Source organism: Nannobrachium achirus (assembly GCF_963921795.1).
Source record: "Nannobrachium achirus genome assembly, chromosome: 4".
In the NCBI taxonomy this organism is placed as follows: Eukaryota; Metazoa; Chordata; class Actinopteri; order Myctophiformes; family Myctophidae; genus Nannobrachium; species Nannobrachium achirus.
This window is the reverse complement of record NC_137813.1, coordinates 67,969,073-67,985,385: the sequence shown is the minus strand read 5'-3', so window position 1 is coordinate 67,985,385 and position 16,313 is coordinate 67,969,073. Positions and strand designations below refer to the sequence as shown.

General features: G+C 39.3%; 1 protein-coding gene across 2 annotated transcripts; it reads right to left on the bottom strand.

Moving 5' to 3' along the window:
• Window positions 1-292: 292 nt before the first annotated feature.
• On the bottom strand, window positions 293-6,589 carry LOC308283230 (phospholipase B1, membrane-associated). Of its 2 annotated transcripts, XM_080723613.1 has the most exons (7): window positions 6,507-6,589; window positions 5,541-5,632; window positions 5,361-5,442; window positions 4,751-4,852; window positions 3,019-3,114; window positions 2,161-2,232; window positions 293-1,104 (listed from the first exon to the last, which is right to left on the bottom strand). In XM_080723613.1, exons 1-7 carry the CDS (start codon window positions 6,537-6,539, stop codon window positions 925-927), a joined length of 657 nt encoding a protein of 218 aa, XP_080579739.1. In that variant the 5' UTR covers window positions 6,540-6,589; the 3' UTR covers window positions 293-924. The 2 variants fall into 2 exon arrangements, with proteins under 2 accessions (XP_080579739.1, XP_080579740.1); XM_080723614.1 differs by lacking the exon at window positions 3,019-3,114.
• Window positions 6,590-16,313: the final 9,724 nt, after the last annotated feature.

The following is a 16,313-nucleotide window of genomic DNA, read 5'->3' as shown; positions in this document are numbered from 1 at the left end:
TTCCGAACGCACCCTACGTCATCAGCTTGCTTTTTTTGGCCTATAAATGCCTTTCGGCCTGGCGGAGACAAAAATGTGCATGCAAGTAATGGGTTTTGAATCAATGTATATTTTAATTTATCCTCTTACATCAGGTAGATTGCTGAAGCTAACACCTCTCAGCACAATGTTGCAATAAAAAAAGATATACTTTATACAATTTCTGAATTTTTAATATGTTTATCATTACATACAAAAAAAGATACATTATTATATAATAATTCTATAGTTACTGTGTAGCGTTAACACATTAATCACAAGAATACTATTATGTTTATCATTACAAACAAAAAAATATAAATTATTATATCATAATTCTATAGTTGCCCTACAAAGGCAGAGTGCAGTAATACGTTCACGAATTTCACTGAAAAATTGGTTTAAAAGTGTTATAGCTGATCAGCCAAATGAGATATAAACATACAAGTGATTTTACACTGATTGTATATTTGTTCTTGAGCTAATTGTTCATCCCCCAATATCATGAAGTTAATTTGGCCTTTGGGCTACACAAATAAGTCGGTGTGTCCGAAAACGTAGTTACTGCACTCTGCCTTTGTAGGGCAATGTAGTGTTAACACATTAATCACAATCATGCCTATTCTATTTGTCACAGAACCATTTTAAATCACAAAACATACAATAAATTAGTTCTATAGGTCAAATTATCATGTTCCTTACTATTGGTTACTTCTATTAATCAAGGACTTAATGTTTCTGCTACTGTTGTCTCTACTCTATGAAGCATGGAAAACTACTTACTTAGTTCATTTACTTTTAGAATGTCAGTTCCAAAACATGTCAACTGCCTAAACCTGGTTTAAACAAAATGGCCAGAGTTACTTACAAGTAAGCTGCTTTCAATACAAGCAGAAAGTCTACGATTTACATGTAGTCATCAGCATTAATGGAAATAACCAGAGAGAGAAGTAGCAATACGGTTAACATGGGCATAGAGTGACGGGTCAGCGGTGGTCCAGCAGCAGCAGTAGTAGCAATAGAGGCAGTGGTGGAAGAAGTAGTTGTTGTTGTGCGTAGGGGTCTGGTATAGATATACGGGTGATCCTATGACACATTTTAAGAAGATAAGATACGTCCAGTTAAGGTAAATGCAATTCATTTCAGAGCAATGCAGCTACAGACATACAGGTAAGGTTTAATGCAATTCAATGCAAATGAGTCAAATTCAGGTGAATCGTGTCAATTCTATGTCAGTTCTGTTCAATCCACTTCATTTCCGTCTATTAGACAACACTTTTTTCACCCAGTGCCAACTATCTAATGTAATCCTGGGTGCTCCCTCTGCCAACCTGGGAGGGCCCCTTTTCATTTTTAATTTATTAAACACGTTCTGCTTGCTTTTTTTCCCCCCTCCCTTGTAAAGTGGGTTTTTGTGTATAAGTACCAGTAAGACTCCCTAATCGGGAGATAAGCGACTGTAGGTCGCTTATCTCCACAAATAGGGCAAAAATGTGTTTTTCCAAAATCTTCCTGATCCATGTTGATGACATGAGTGTAGACATGCTGTGTAGTGATTTTCGTGATTTTAGGGCAAATGTGTATATAAAAGTACTACAGTCAGGGGCGTCACACCAAATTCTGGGCCCTGGGTACAAGGATTCACTGCGGGCCCCCCATGAATGTTAACTATTGAAAAATAGCAGATATACAAGCTCACAGCGCGGCACCGAGTGCCGCGCTGCGAGCTTGTAGATCTGCTATTTTTTTTGAAAAATCTTGAAAATGTGTGCCAAGAAACCTATGTTTCCATGTCAATGATGCTCAAACTTTTTCACGTGAAGGACCCCCCCATCTCAAAATATTTAGTTCCAGGGAACCCCCAGAAGCAAACTTTGAGTTACAAATGTTCACTTAAAAAATACATATATTCAAAGATTTGCGCACATTTTCACGACTTTTCAAAAATTGCAGATCTACAAGCTCGCAGCGCGGCACTCGGTGCCGCGCTGTGAGCTTGTATATCTGCTATTTTTCAATAGCTAAAGTTACCAGGGCCCCTCCACCTTGGGCCCTAGTAACTCAGTCCCACTTTCCTACCCCTTGTGACGCCCCTGACTACAGTGCAAGTTTATGTAGGCTAACAGAGCATTAACATTGTACCTTTGGTGGGCAAATGGGTTTGACGGGCTCTGAGAAATTGGCAAGCTTTTCCTTCTGTCCCGCTGGCTGGAACTAAGGAAATCATTTTTGATGAGTTATGGGTGTCAGAAAGACAACAATACATATTAGAGAATAGTCAGTAGGAATATGTGTTGTATGCTGTTGATTAAACATTTATAAATAAAGCCCTTCCGCCAACAGTGTACACGCTTGAGCATGAGCCATATTGAAACTTAAAGGCGTATTCAGTGATAATGAAAGTGGCCGGGGGTCATCTTGTCCCTTACTGGCCTTACAGTGTGGAAATGTTTAGTTTTTTATAGATTGTTTACACCATTATAATGTTCTCGTTTTGATCATTAGACCCAATCACTGAATATTGGTAGGCCTACGTCTCCAGCTTCAGGATATGTATGATACTGATTTACTACGAGACTGTGGCATTTTCAGAGTTCAGTAGTTTAATCAATCAATCTAGGCATTTAGCAGACATTCTTAATTCAGAGCGACTGTGGTTCTCAAAACTTTTATTTTGACCATCATAACTAAAAATCATAACAAAACTACGGCCATACTCTACCCTGATTGGTCGAGGACTGGCCGGCCTGGCTGGCCACCTCTGAAAACCGAATCTAGCTATGCTCGTAACATGGGCCATGGTGGAAGTCTTTATATGGTCACCACATATTCTAGTGAGGAGAATAAATGGAACATTTACCAATTATATTTTTATTTGAATTAAGTACAATCACTGAATATACCTTTAAGTCTTGTTGCGTGTTCCATTATCTGTGTATATGCATCGGTAAACAATCCCTGCTTTTTTACACAAGACAGGGCACATATGAAAAGAATCACCATGTTGTTCCAGAGTCCTTTAGCCATTTCCCCATGAGCCTTTACAGTGAAATGAAAGCAATCATCTGCGAAGAAGCTCAAGTCAATGCTTCCATTCTACAGACAGGAAGACAAAGAACAATCAGATCCCTGTAATGATATGTGTCAATGAAACAGAAACCAGTTTAACAGTGTTCTGTCACAACATGGTACGATGTAATTATTGGGCAAATGTATTAAGTAGAGATCAAAGGACACAGGGTGGATGGATACATACAGCCCTATTTCTGGCCATGCCTTACCCCTTATCCCTAGTCTGGGATCACTTCACTTTTCGGGCTTGTAACCGGTCTGGAGCGGAAACCACAAAACGTCATGTTGTAGTACGGGAGGACTACAATTTGGCCGGAACTATCCACCGGAAACAGTTTTAACCCAAAATAATTCCCCTGCGCTCAAGGACATACTTTTAGGGCCTACCTAATAAACTCCTCGATGCAGAGTAGTTTTGCTTTTGAAAAATTAGTTTGGTATATGCATGTTTTAGTCCAACTTTTAGCGACCGGCAAGACCACACTAGGCTACTCGAGCATTTTAATAGGGATTGGGGAAACAAACGGTGGGAACCAAATCAAAGCGATGCCGCTTCTTCTAGTGGTTTCCGCGCTTTAGGCGGAAACCAAACGGCCTGTTGTGAACAAACACCAGGCTTTCTCTCTGAAAGCCTGGTAGGCGAGGTTACCTTATCCCTAACCTTCTTTGCTTTTTTTTACTATTTTGAAAAAAACATTTTTGAAGTACTTCAAATAGCCGATTTACAAGCTCACAACGTGTCAATGTAGATCGGCTAGTTAAACTATTTTAAAATGATTTTCAAAATAGTGAAAAAAGTTATAAGGGGGTAAGGCATAGATGAAATATATTGTAGCTCTAGATAAAAGAACAGGAAACTACAAACAAACATACTAATATAAGACAGAGGTCCACAGTTGGTTTTCATTTGAAGATGTTTGTGTAAGTACTACTTAAGTGTGATTGTGCAATCGTGTATGTATGTATGTGTGTATGTATGTATGTATGTATGTATGTATGTATGTATGTATGTATGTATGTGTGGTATGTATGGTATGTATGGTATGTATGTATGGTATGTATGGTATGTATGTATGTATGTATGTGTGTATGTATGTATGTATGTATGTATGTATGTATGTATGTATGTATGTATGTGTGGTATGTATGGTATGTATGGTATGTATGTATGGTATGTATGGTATGTATGTATTGTATGTATTGTATGTATGGTATGTATGGTATGTATGTATTAGAGTTCTAATGCTAATTAGTATTAGTATTAGTATTTATTAATAATATTCATATTTAATGTATTAATTATTTATATTACTTTTACTCTGTGATAGAGTTCTCAAATTATTCCCGAACCCGACTCTACCCGACCCAACATTTTCGGGCTGGGTCGGGGCCTCCCAGTTAGGGTCCATTTAGGGTCCAGTTAGGGCTGGGCCTTCATTTAATCAGGCCCGTTAAGCTCTAGTATGTATGTATGTATGTATGTATGTATGTATGTATGTATGTATGTATGTATGTATGTATGTATGTATGTACAGTATGTATGTATGTATGCTTGTGTATACATACATACACAAGCATACATGAATACTGTACATTCATACTGTACATTTTTGCATGCATGTTTGTGTGCTAATGCATGCGTGTTCACAACACATCTTACAGCGTCTCTGGCTGGTCGTGCGTGTTCTAAATAGGGCTGCAGGACCACAGCAAAGTCCTCCTTAAAGAATCGATCGCTATGCAGAAGCGTCTCCAGTCTCCTCTGTGAAAGAAACCCCATATAGAAAGGTTATGTCCAAGACAAGCGGATGCTGCATGCAAAGGAGTGTGTGAACTCAGCAAAATGTTGAAATAGACCTGTATACATAGGTCAATTTATACACCCTCAGACACACACACACACACACACACACACACACACACACACACACACACACACACACACACACACACACACACACACACACACGCACACACAGACACACACACACACACACACACACACACTAACTCTAACCCTAACCCTAAACCTAACCCTAACCCTAACCCTTAACACAACCCCTAAATTTAGTGAGGACCGCAAAAATGTCCTCACTTTCCAAAAATGTCCTCACTCTCTTGGTGAAAAACTCTTTTCGGTGCTCACTGGGAAGTAAGAACTGGTACACACACACACACACACACACACACACACACACACACACACACACACACACACACACACACACACACACACACACACACACACACACACACACACACACACACACCTGGAACTCGACGTTCATCTCTATCAGCTTGTTCAGTTCTGGATCGCCATCGGTAGGTACAGTCAGACAGGAGCAGAAAACCCTACAAGTAGATTATCAAGCATTTATCGTCAGTATTTGGTTGTAATGTCAATTTGAACGTCAAAACCAACATGTTATGAGGCAATGCCTGGAACCCACTTATTTAACTGACAACTAGGGATGGGTTTTTGCACTTCTCTCAGTGACTTCATAGTCATAATCTGCACCACGTTCACAATCGTTCTGGGGACCTGTAACACAAACAGAGGATTGGTTATCAAGATTAGGTTCCTTTGTTGATATTTATGTTACCGAATATACTTTGGACAAAAGAGTTTTAGAGCTATAAAGCTCTGCACATGTACTGTATCTACGCTGGGGAATAATGATGAATGTTCAATGGTCCAAGGCTCAAGTCTGATACGGTAGGTTTCAGCATTTTGTAAATAACAGACAATTCATAAAAATGGGTACTAAATATTTTGGATAGGAGATTTGATCCTTTAAAATGACCTTTGAGTGGACTGTGATTAAATCTAACTGTGAGGGACCAAAGTTGGTCGGCCAGAGAGACTCCAGGACAAGACTAGAAAGTACTTTTTTGTCTTTTATTTTCTTTAATTAAAACATTTCAGTAAATAATTCTGGCCCAACATAAATAAGGGCAAACCAAAGTGCACTCGACATCATGACAGACTTAACCAAAATGAGACAGGAGGGAAACATATATAGTGGGTGATCAGACCACTATTGACACACAGGGGAAAAGAAAATAATAACGTTTAAACATACTACAAATCACTTCATTGGCATTGATAATAGAAACTTAATGGCCATATAAACCGTCCATAACTTTATCACCACACAATAAACAGTATGTAATTTAACTTGTTGTGCGTAGTCCTTTATGTATAGTCTGTAGTACTGAAAATAAACATAAACTAAATAACCCAGAAAAAGACAAGAGTCCACCATGTTTTACCAACTTTCTGGGGCTGCTGGTGTGGCCAACATACCGGTATGTGGCCATCACACTAACCTTGGCCTGAGTTAGGAATATTTTACAGGAGGTAAAATGGTTTATATTTGACTGTGATTCAACTATAACAGGGAGCAAGATCTTACCTCGTTCATCATCATTTCCAGAGCTGTTGTCATGTAGTGGATAAAGTTGTCAGGGGAGAAAAGAGTCTGCGGAGTAAACAGGACTGTTATTCTGTAATACTGTAGGTTGGGCAATATTAACACAGGGGCGTCAATTGGGTATGGCAGGGGTATGCAGCTGCCATACCCTGGGTCCAGGGGGGGAAATAAAAGTTACTTTTGAATGTAAATCCATGAATGTGTCTTTGTCTATCTGCGCAGTACAATAACTGCAAATGCAAAATTTAACAAAATGGTCACTTTAACAAGGTATTATAATTATATTCTCCATTCTCCCTATCTTGACGCAGGTCAGCTGCACAGGAGCAATACATTATTTAATTGTGGCACGTTTACTAACATGCTAAGTTTAGCTGCACTTGAAAAAATATTCCAGGCTGCTTTATCCAGCCCAAGAAACCGTAGAAACCTGTGTAAAAAACTGACAAAACTATTTTTTTCTTTTTTTAGATATTGTGAAAATAACAGATCTACATGCTCTGCGAGGCGTTGTGAGCATGTAGATCTGCTATTTTCACAATAGAACCGTGTTGTACAAAATGTAATGCCTCTTTTCCATGAGGACTCCCATCTTTGCCATATACCCTAGCTTTTGCTGAACTGACGCCACTGTATTAACAGTGAACTACAATGAGTTAGTTTGATTCAATAATTTAAACAAATCATTGTAATTGAAAATGTCTCCTTACTTTGTCTTTACAATAATCACAAATGTCATTCATGCCAATAAGCATAGTCACAAGCTTCCAGTCCTCTGTGAAGTTTAGACCCTAGGAAAATGAACACAGCTTAGTTTCTCTTTAACACTACATGAAGACACGTTGTCTTAATTATAAAGAATATGAATGTATAATATCTCTGGGAACAAGAGAATACGTACAGGATAGGATTTGAATGTGTCTATCATGTGCCTTATCTGATCTGTGACATTTCTGAGAACACACAAAGACACATATATACATATAGACAGATATACAGATACAGATGCAGGTACTGTACTGTACACACCCGCAAAGATGAAGAAGTGGAGAGTTAGGCATATGAAATGAAATGGGCATCAATACATCATATAACTATTATAATTATTTTGATCTTTGATCTTCAGAATGGGTACACTATATTGTGTATCATTATTTTATGCTTTAACTATTGAAAAATAGCAGATATACAAGCTCACAGCGCGGCACGTGCCGCGCTGCGAGCTTGTAGATCTGCTTTTTTCACTGGTTAAAGCATTTTTCACTGGTTAAAGCATTCAATAATTCTAGGCCTAAATGGGTGAACCTCGGACAAGCTATCTGATAATGCAATAGATGTAGTTACAAAGTCAAACATGTCAGAACAGAAGTGTTGTAGACCATGCACTACTTAGCGGGCAGCAGTGGCTCAGAGGTAGAGTTGCCGTCTTAGAACATGGAGGGTTCCCAAAGGGTTCCCAGTTTGATCCCGTGCTCCCCCAGAGTTAGTGTCGAAGAGTCCTTGAGCAAGACTCTGAACCCCTAACTGCTCCTGATGAGCAGGTTGGTGCCTTGCATGGTTTCCTCTGCCATTGGTGTATGAATGTGTGTAATGCATAATCTCTGTAAAGCACCTTGGATAAACGCGCTGTATAAATGCACCATTTAGAATACACCCTGCTATTTCTCTGGGTATTATCCTATCTACAGAAGAAACATTGCCTTTTACGGTACCTGGAAAATGTGGCTATAGTTTCAGCTATACAGGGTGTATGCATTAAATAGGGCTTTTCAGCTTCAGCATGTCCTACTGTTTTACATCTATCAATAGCAGAACAGAACAGAGCAGAGCTCGCCATGGTCAGAAAATCCTATAGTGAAAGTATAACATGAAAACATAACATACAGTTGTAAACTTGTATGCAGTCACAAAAAAAGAGCATCCTCTCTTGTATCATTGCTATAATAAACATTAGCTGACACTGATTTTCAATTAGTAGAATTCTCTTATAGCCAGTTTCGTGTACAATGAATTATGAATTCAGTTATTATATATTATAGAGTCATTTCATGAATTAATGAAACATGACAATGAGTCTTACAGAGTGTTGTGTCCAGTGACAGCGAAGTTGAAGCCTGTGTCATTGATCGTATATGGAAAGCTGTAGAGGGTCATCTTTGGAGCTGGACCCAATATTTGGGGATTGAACAGTTTGAAGATATCTGTGAACCAAAGGAAAAATAATATATATGTGATACATTAACAGAAACCCAACATATGCTTTCATATTAAAGCAAATCACGAGAAGGGTGGCTACAGCATGACTAAATTACACAGTATGTGAAGGATTTTTTTTATAGTTACACTGTAAATGTAGTTACTTACTGGCCAGGGTAATGACATCTGGGTAAGTTCCATAACCTCCAATACTGCATTAAAGATAATAATAATAATAGAAATATTGTAATATGGTATAAATGTTATACTGTATTTTTATTAACTCATTTCCCGCGATCCCCGTCGAAACCGGAGATTTCCCGCTGTACCACTCTGCGATGCCCGAGGAGCCCGAAGATTTAATTCGCTTTAATCATTATGAAACGTTTAAAAGTATGGTCGCTGTATATAGCCGCTTCGGAGACTTTAGGCCCGCCTCCTAACTGTATCCAGTCGTATTTCCTGTTTAGACCGGATCTAGGTTTCCATATCCGGTCTGAAAGCCAATCATAGCTCCCGGCCCATAGGTTTTCCTTGTAAACAAAGGAAGGAGCTGCACGGCCATAGAATATATATATATATTTTTTTCACACTTTTTTTTTTTATTTGGTAGCTGTTTGATTCCTCTACCCGCCTGGCATATGATCCGCGCACATGTCGTCTGCTATGTGCGTGAACGTGCCCACGTGTTACCATAGTGCACAGCTGGCTGTTTCCAACGTTTTCTTATGTAAATACTGGCGGATACAGCAGGATACTGCCTGGCAACGGATTTGTCTATTCCAATGGATTTTTTTTTATTCGAAAGCTGTCATCATGTCTACCGGTCTACTACATGAGTCGCGCACAGATCATGCACTATGCGTGCACGTGCACTGCGCAAAAAGACCAAGAATCCCTAGATATCGTGGCCCGAATATTACCAGATACAAGTCATGTATGAAGATATCCGGATTGGATACTCTCCGAACAGCAAGTGAAATACATTTCATGTTCGGAGCATATCGAACTCCCAATATGGGACCACTTTATTCTTGCTAGAATATGGAGTTAATCTTTATCCCGGATACTGTATACGACCACATGCCATATTCGGAAAATAACTCTAATCCCTGTCTAAAATATCTCATCAGAAATGGACAGCTGTCATTTCTGGAAATGATTCTTAACTCATATCCAATGTCAAGATATTATACATATATGACCACTATCCATATTTCAAGTCCAAACACCAGAAGTATCTTAAATCCATATATTGTATTGATATGACCTGTAACTATATATGTGCTGATATCCAGATTGGATACTCTCCGAACAGCAAGTGAAATACATTTCATGTTCGGAGCATATCGAACTCCCAATATGGGACCACTTTATTCTTGCTAGAATATGGAGTTAATCTTTTCCCAGATACTGTATACGACCACATGCCATATTCGGAAAATAACTCCAGGCAGTGTCTAAAATATCTCATCAGAAATGGACAGTTGTCATTTCTGGAGATGAGTCATAACTCATATCCAATGTATTGATACAACCTCTAACCATATTTCAAGTCCAAACGCCAGGTGTATTTTAGCTCAGGATACTGTATTGATACGACCTGTGACCTTGTTTCAAGTCCAAACACTGGGTGTATTTTAGCTCAGGATACTGTATTGATATGACCTGTGACCATATTTCAAGTGCCAATACCGGGTGTACATTGGCTCAGGATACTGTATTGATATGCCCTGTGACCATATTTCAAATCCAAACACTTGGTGTATTTTAGCTCAGGATTCTGTATTGATACAACCTGTAACCATATATGAAGTCCAAACACAGGGTGTATTTTAGCTCAGGATACTTTATTGATACGGCCTGTAACCATATATGAAGTCCAAACACGGGGTGTATTTTAGCTCAGGATTCTGTACTGATACGACCTATAACCATATATTAAGTCCAAACACGGGGTGTATTTTGGCTCAGGATTCTGTACTGATACGACCTGTGACCATATATGAAGTCCAAACACGGGGTGTATTTTAGCTCAGGATTCTGTATTGATACGACCTATAGCCATATATTAAGTCCAAACACTGGGTGTATTTTAGCTCAGGATTCTGTATTGATACGACCTGTAACCATATAGGAAGTCCAAACACCGGGTATATTTTACCTCAGGATACCGTATTGATACAACCTGTAACCATATATTAGGTCCAAACAACAGGTCTATTTTAGCTCAGGATACTGTATTGATACGGCCTGTAACCATATTTCAGGCCCAAACACCAGGTGTATTTTAGCTCAGGATACTGTATTGATATGACCTGTAACCTTATGTCAAGTCCAAACACCAGGTGTATTTTATGTCAGGATACATTCATGATTGATATGACCTATAACCTGTATACCATCCATGGACCATATCAGGATGATTCACCATACCAGGACACAGTTCATTGTCCCCATGAGCCTATACTAGGTCCGCTCCTTTCTCTCTACACCAAATGATAGTCAAAAAATTAAATATGAAGGTACACATTTCAACACATGAAAATCACTTAATGCAATTAAGCAAATATTTATTTTTTAGAGCAAATGTTATTTTAAATGTTCTTTTAAAACGGGGGCTAAAACCTAAGAACAGTATTTTGAGAACAATATTTACACACACACACACACACACACACACACACACACACACACACACACACACACACACACACACACACACACACACACACAGGGATTGTTGAATATAAAATTAATAGAACACATCCAATTATTACTTAACACACTCCAGGTAGGTAAGAACAATATTTGAAACAGGTCACTGTTGGACAGAATAAACAAATCAGAACCAAAAGCATGAACAGAACACCACCGTTAATTGGCGTTGTGCAAACTATAATCCCAGGTTTCTAGAAGATGGCATAAATGTTTCCCGTTCTTCCATAGCTTGTTCTGGTTATTCTGGTTCACATCTGCTGCTGAGCCAATGAAACAAAGCTATGGGAATCTGAACAGGAAAAATTGATGCCCCTTCTAAAAACCCAGGAGTACAGTTGTACTCAGAGCCTATAACAAGCCTTACTAAGTCCCAGTGGTGTCCTCCTCACTCTGCTGCAGGTAGATCTGCTTGCCCTCTGCAGGAGGGCATAAATTGTCCACAATAGGTGCGAACATGGGTGGACCTGGGCTGCACACCCTTCTTCCTATTGTCATCCAGGACCTTCCGACAGTCCGCCATTATTTTGGACAGCCGTGATGAGCGCCACTTTGGTGATTTGATTTTGAAAACAGTTTTGTCCTCGTCACTGACGAAATTGGCGTCTGCAGCTGCACCGCTGAGGTATAGCTGGTCCTCTTTGGACAGTATCTTCTGTCCAACACCGACCTGTTTCTTGAAGAGCTGTGTAACAGATGGGAAGAGGAGGTTAGACTCAACATGTTCTATTCACCCATTCTGGTCAAAAGGAAAACCTTTGATATGGGGCCCCCAGTTTTGCCTTGTCTGCTTATAATAAGCAATTTTAGGCTTGTTGTCTCCACCAGGCCGAAGGCATTGGGAGACAATGTTTTCACTCCTGGCTGTCCGTCTTCACTATAACAGGCTGATTTGGGGTTTTGCTTATAACTCCACTGAATAAATATTGTACAAACATACTCCCTAAACCGTTGCCCTGCATTGTAAAAAGTAAAAATAAATAAAAATAAAATGTGCTTATTTGCCTCATTTGTTATATCAAGTTAATATCAAACAGCTAACCATATTTTGAGACCACTCTGAGCTCTGCTGTAGGCCAGCATAGATAGGAGGAGACATGACCAGGTTAACTGCACACATAGATGGTTAACAAACCTTATAGATCTGCCATTTTCAAATAGCCGGTGTACTGTAGAGTGGTCAAACTTAGCCTAGTTCTTTTGTGCTTGTTTGACTTATACCCAGTCCCTTGTTTCTCTTGTCAAACCTGGCAATAAAAAAGCGATTACCTGCATTACACTTGCTGCCCACTAAGGAGGAAGTTGAATGAAACAGATAAGGGCAATAATCAATGCTGGCGACTAGAGAAGGGCCAGGAACACGTTAATGTCTACCCTTTTCAAACTCCAAACCAACTAGGATCTTAAAGAATAGGGAGTATTCTGGTCCAGCTGAAACACTTATTCAAGGTCACAAAATGAATCTGACCCTGTTCTTGGCAACACAATGTAACAATGCAATAGGCCTTAAAGCTCTGGAAAACTAGAGATCACTTTCATCCAATATGAACTGTATGACAATACTCTACATGTTACAGATGGGAAGAAAAACTAATGTTATTAGTTACTACTTCAATTGGTTTACAGATGCATCCACTTCAGCTCAACAGCTTGTCGCAGGCATCATCCAACTCACTGCTACCAGCAGCCCTTGCTGCCAGCTTCCATCCAAAATGACTGTATGGGGGCTATATTAAGTCTAGAAAAAAATTATAATAATCATACTTGAACTGGGGGATGCCCACCCTGACAAGCACTTGGACTTGCAGGAGTTGATTCATTGCATTTAGTTGACTGTTCCACTGATAAATAGTTAAAATCTACAAGCTTACAATGAAAGCCGTAAAAAAAAAAGTCTGTATACACTTATGCTGTATATTGGTATGTTTACTGTTGGGTGAGAAAACAATGTTGCATTTAGTTACTCATCAGTGGACCCCCACTTGGGAATCATCACAACACTTGAGTAAACAGTTTGATATTTACTGACTCGAAGGCAATTTCATGATACCATCATGATAATAATGAATACCTACTCATCCCGCGAGGGAAATTCAGATATCGCAGCCCAACCCAGCTGCTTTTTTTCTCCAGCTTAACCCAGCCGAACCCGGTGCTGCCCACAAGGAGCGCGGGGGAGAGGGGAGCAGTGATAGCTGGAGCGGGGGATCGTACCTGCGACCTCTGGGGCCTCCGGAGTCCTAGGTGTGGATACTAACCACTCAGCTATCACTGCTCTCATGAAAGCCTATGGTAGGAAGCCTCTCAGAACCCCACCTTTTGGGTAAAATCCACCTTTGGCCAGGAAATAGAATATACCCACCAGACAGAATCTTTGATTCGCTCAAGTGTGCCACCTATCTGGACTGGACAACAATGCTATTGCCCAGACCTGTAGAATAAGCTTAAGATCATAAACCTGCCTTTGTGTTTTTGTGAGTAGTGAAACCACACTGTGGTCATTTCTCAGCAATGACCACCTCACTGTTATATCCCTTACATAAGGTAATTGATAATTCACATGATCAAACAAATGCAACCGTAATACAACAGGGCAATAACTCACCCGATCTCTCCTGCTGGTAATCGTCTTTCTCCTCTTCACGTCCTCTATGGGCCCATCCAGCTCCATATTCTTGCTGGCCTTTAGGTTTTCATAAGCTCTATTGCAAGCCTCTAGTGAATTAAACAACAAATACAACTAAATGAACTCTAAATATATAATAAAGGCATCTCAAAAGGATAGTGATGACTCGAAGAAATTAGCAGACCAAATGTACAAATCTGCATCCAAACAAACAGTCCCATCTGACAGTACCAAATTATTTTAAACTCACCTTTTGTTTTCTGTTTTCTGTTTAGATGTATGGGCTGCCAAAGGTTGTTGCAGCTCTAGATTCAACATGTTTAAAAAATAATCTAGAGTTGCAAGTTGCAGTGAAGGGAGACCCCTGTTATTTAATTTAGAAAACATTATAGAAATCACTAATGTTTGAATAGAAAACTAACCTTTTCAAACAAATCACTTGCACCAATATTACATTTTTCAATATTAGTCAGTGCGCAATCTGTTAACTTCAACTGTGTAAAATCAAATTTACAATTTAGGCATTTAGCAGAAGCTTTTAATTCAGAGCGACTTACAGTGAGCAAGGTTAACACATACATAGAATGCAGAGAGACAGTGTAGTACCTCAGTAATCTAGGATCACAGGTATGCCAGGAAATCCTATTGTTATTGTTAAAATTACAACCAATGTAAGGGCATATGTCCCCAAATTAATGCAATACCACACTTACTTCTGATAAGGCAGGTGGGATTTTGGATGAGGAAGTTCTTGTGTCCACTCCATCAATATTCTCCATGATGGCATCCCATTTTGAATGTAGGTTTTCTGCCAGGTCACCAACCCTGTGTGGGAGAAAATAATATATAGTTATGAATTTAGCATTACTGTCTTACTTGTTGGTGAACTCACTCAAGTAGCCTAATACTAAAGTACATTTTCTGTTGAAATGATTTTGACTGGGCAGAAGCATAGCCTAATTGCCTTGATGCAGATTCAAACTAGTGTCAGCTGGTGGCTGGACAAACACACCTGCCCTCTGCAGTGGTCTAATTTGAATGTATCTTTCTCAACAACCCTTGAATATGATGGAATATTATTAAGGATTACTGGGATTATGGTAAGATCACATTTCATGACACACACACACACACACACACACACACACACACACACACACACACACACACACACACACACACACACACACACACACACACACACACATAAACACACACACACAATGCAGTGTGAACTCCTGTAACTCACTAGCTCCCACTCCCACTTTGAGAACTATGGCACTAAATCAGTGTTTTTCAAACCTTTTTGATATCAATTATTTATGTATTTGAGCCATATGGTTCACCATTTAGTGAGATTTAGCCTCTCAGTCTCATACACAATACTTTAGTGCAGATCATGTGTAACAATAATTTAGCTTGTCCATTTGGTTTGATTTTACAATAATTAAAATATCTATAGGGGTCCATTTGGTTATCAACATTATTTAGCTGGGGACCACCTGGAACCACCTCATAGACCACTAGTGCAGTGGTTCTCAACCTAACATGTTACTAAACAAACACTCTATAGCAATGATTACTGTCACAATAAAGCAATTTAACTGCTGAATATATAATGGACCTTGTATAATGGAAACATTTTAACAGGAATGAGGGTTCCTGTCACATATTAAAAGGGGTCTGCAGCCAAATAGTCTACATTTTGGATTTTGGGGTCCTTGACATGAAAAGGGCTGAAAACACTGGAGTATGAATTGTAAATAGTGAAGTTGTAAAAAATACTGGAAGCAAAAGCAATCACTTGAAATAGCTTTACATACCTGTGTCATCTCCCTGCTCCAAAACTCCTTCTCTGTGTGCCAAAAGTCTCCATAATGTAGATTTAATCCCACAAATAGATTGGCAGCAACCTATCTTCCTGTTCAACAATCAACAGTGATTTTATTTCGTTTAGCTTTATCCTAAATCACTTTTAGACAAGCAGCTCTCAATGCTTGCTGTTGGTGACAAATGTACAGTAACTGCTGTGCTGTGTGCTGCTGGCTGTTTGGATTCTTCTTCTTCTTCTTCTTCTTATTCTTTGGTTTTAATGGCTATTACTACCACTAGGGTGTATTCCGCCACCTACTGTATGAAGTTATATTTACTACTTCAATGTTTTATGTTAGTCTCTGTGCACATTATATACAGTGTCCCACCCAAAATGTCCCTTTCTTTTCTTTTGTCCGTTCTACTCAGGCTCCCCA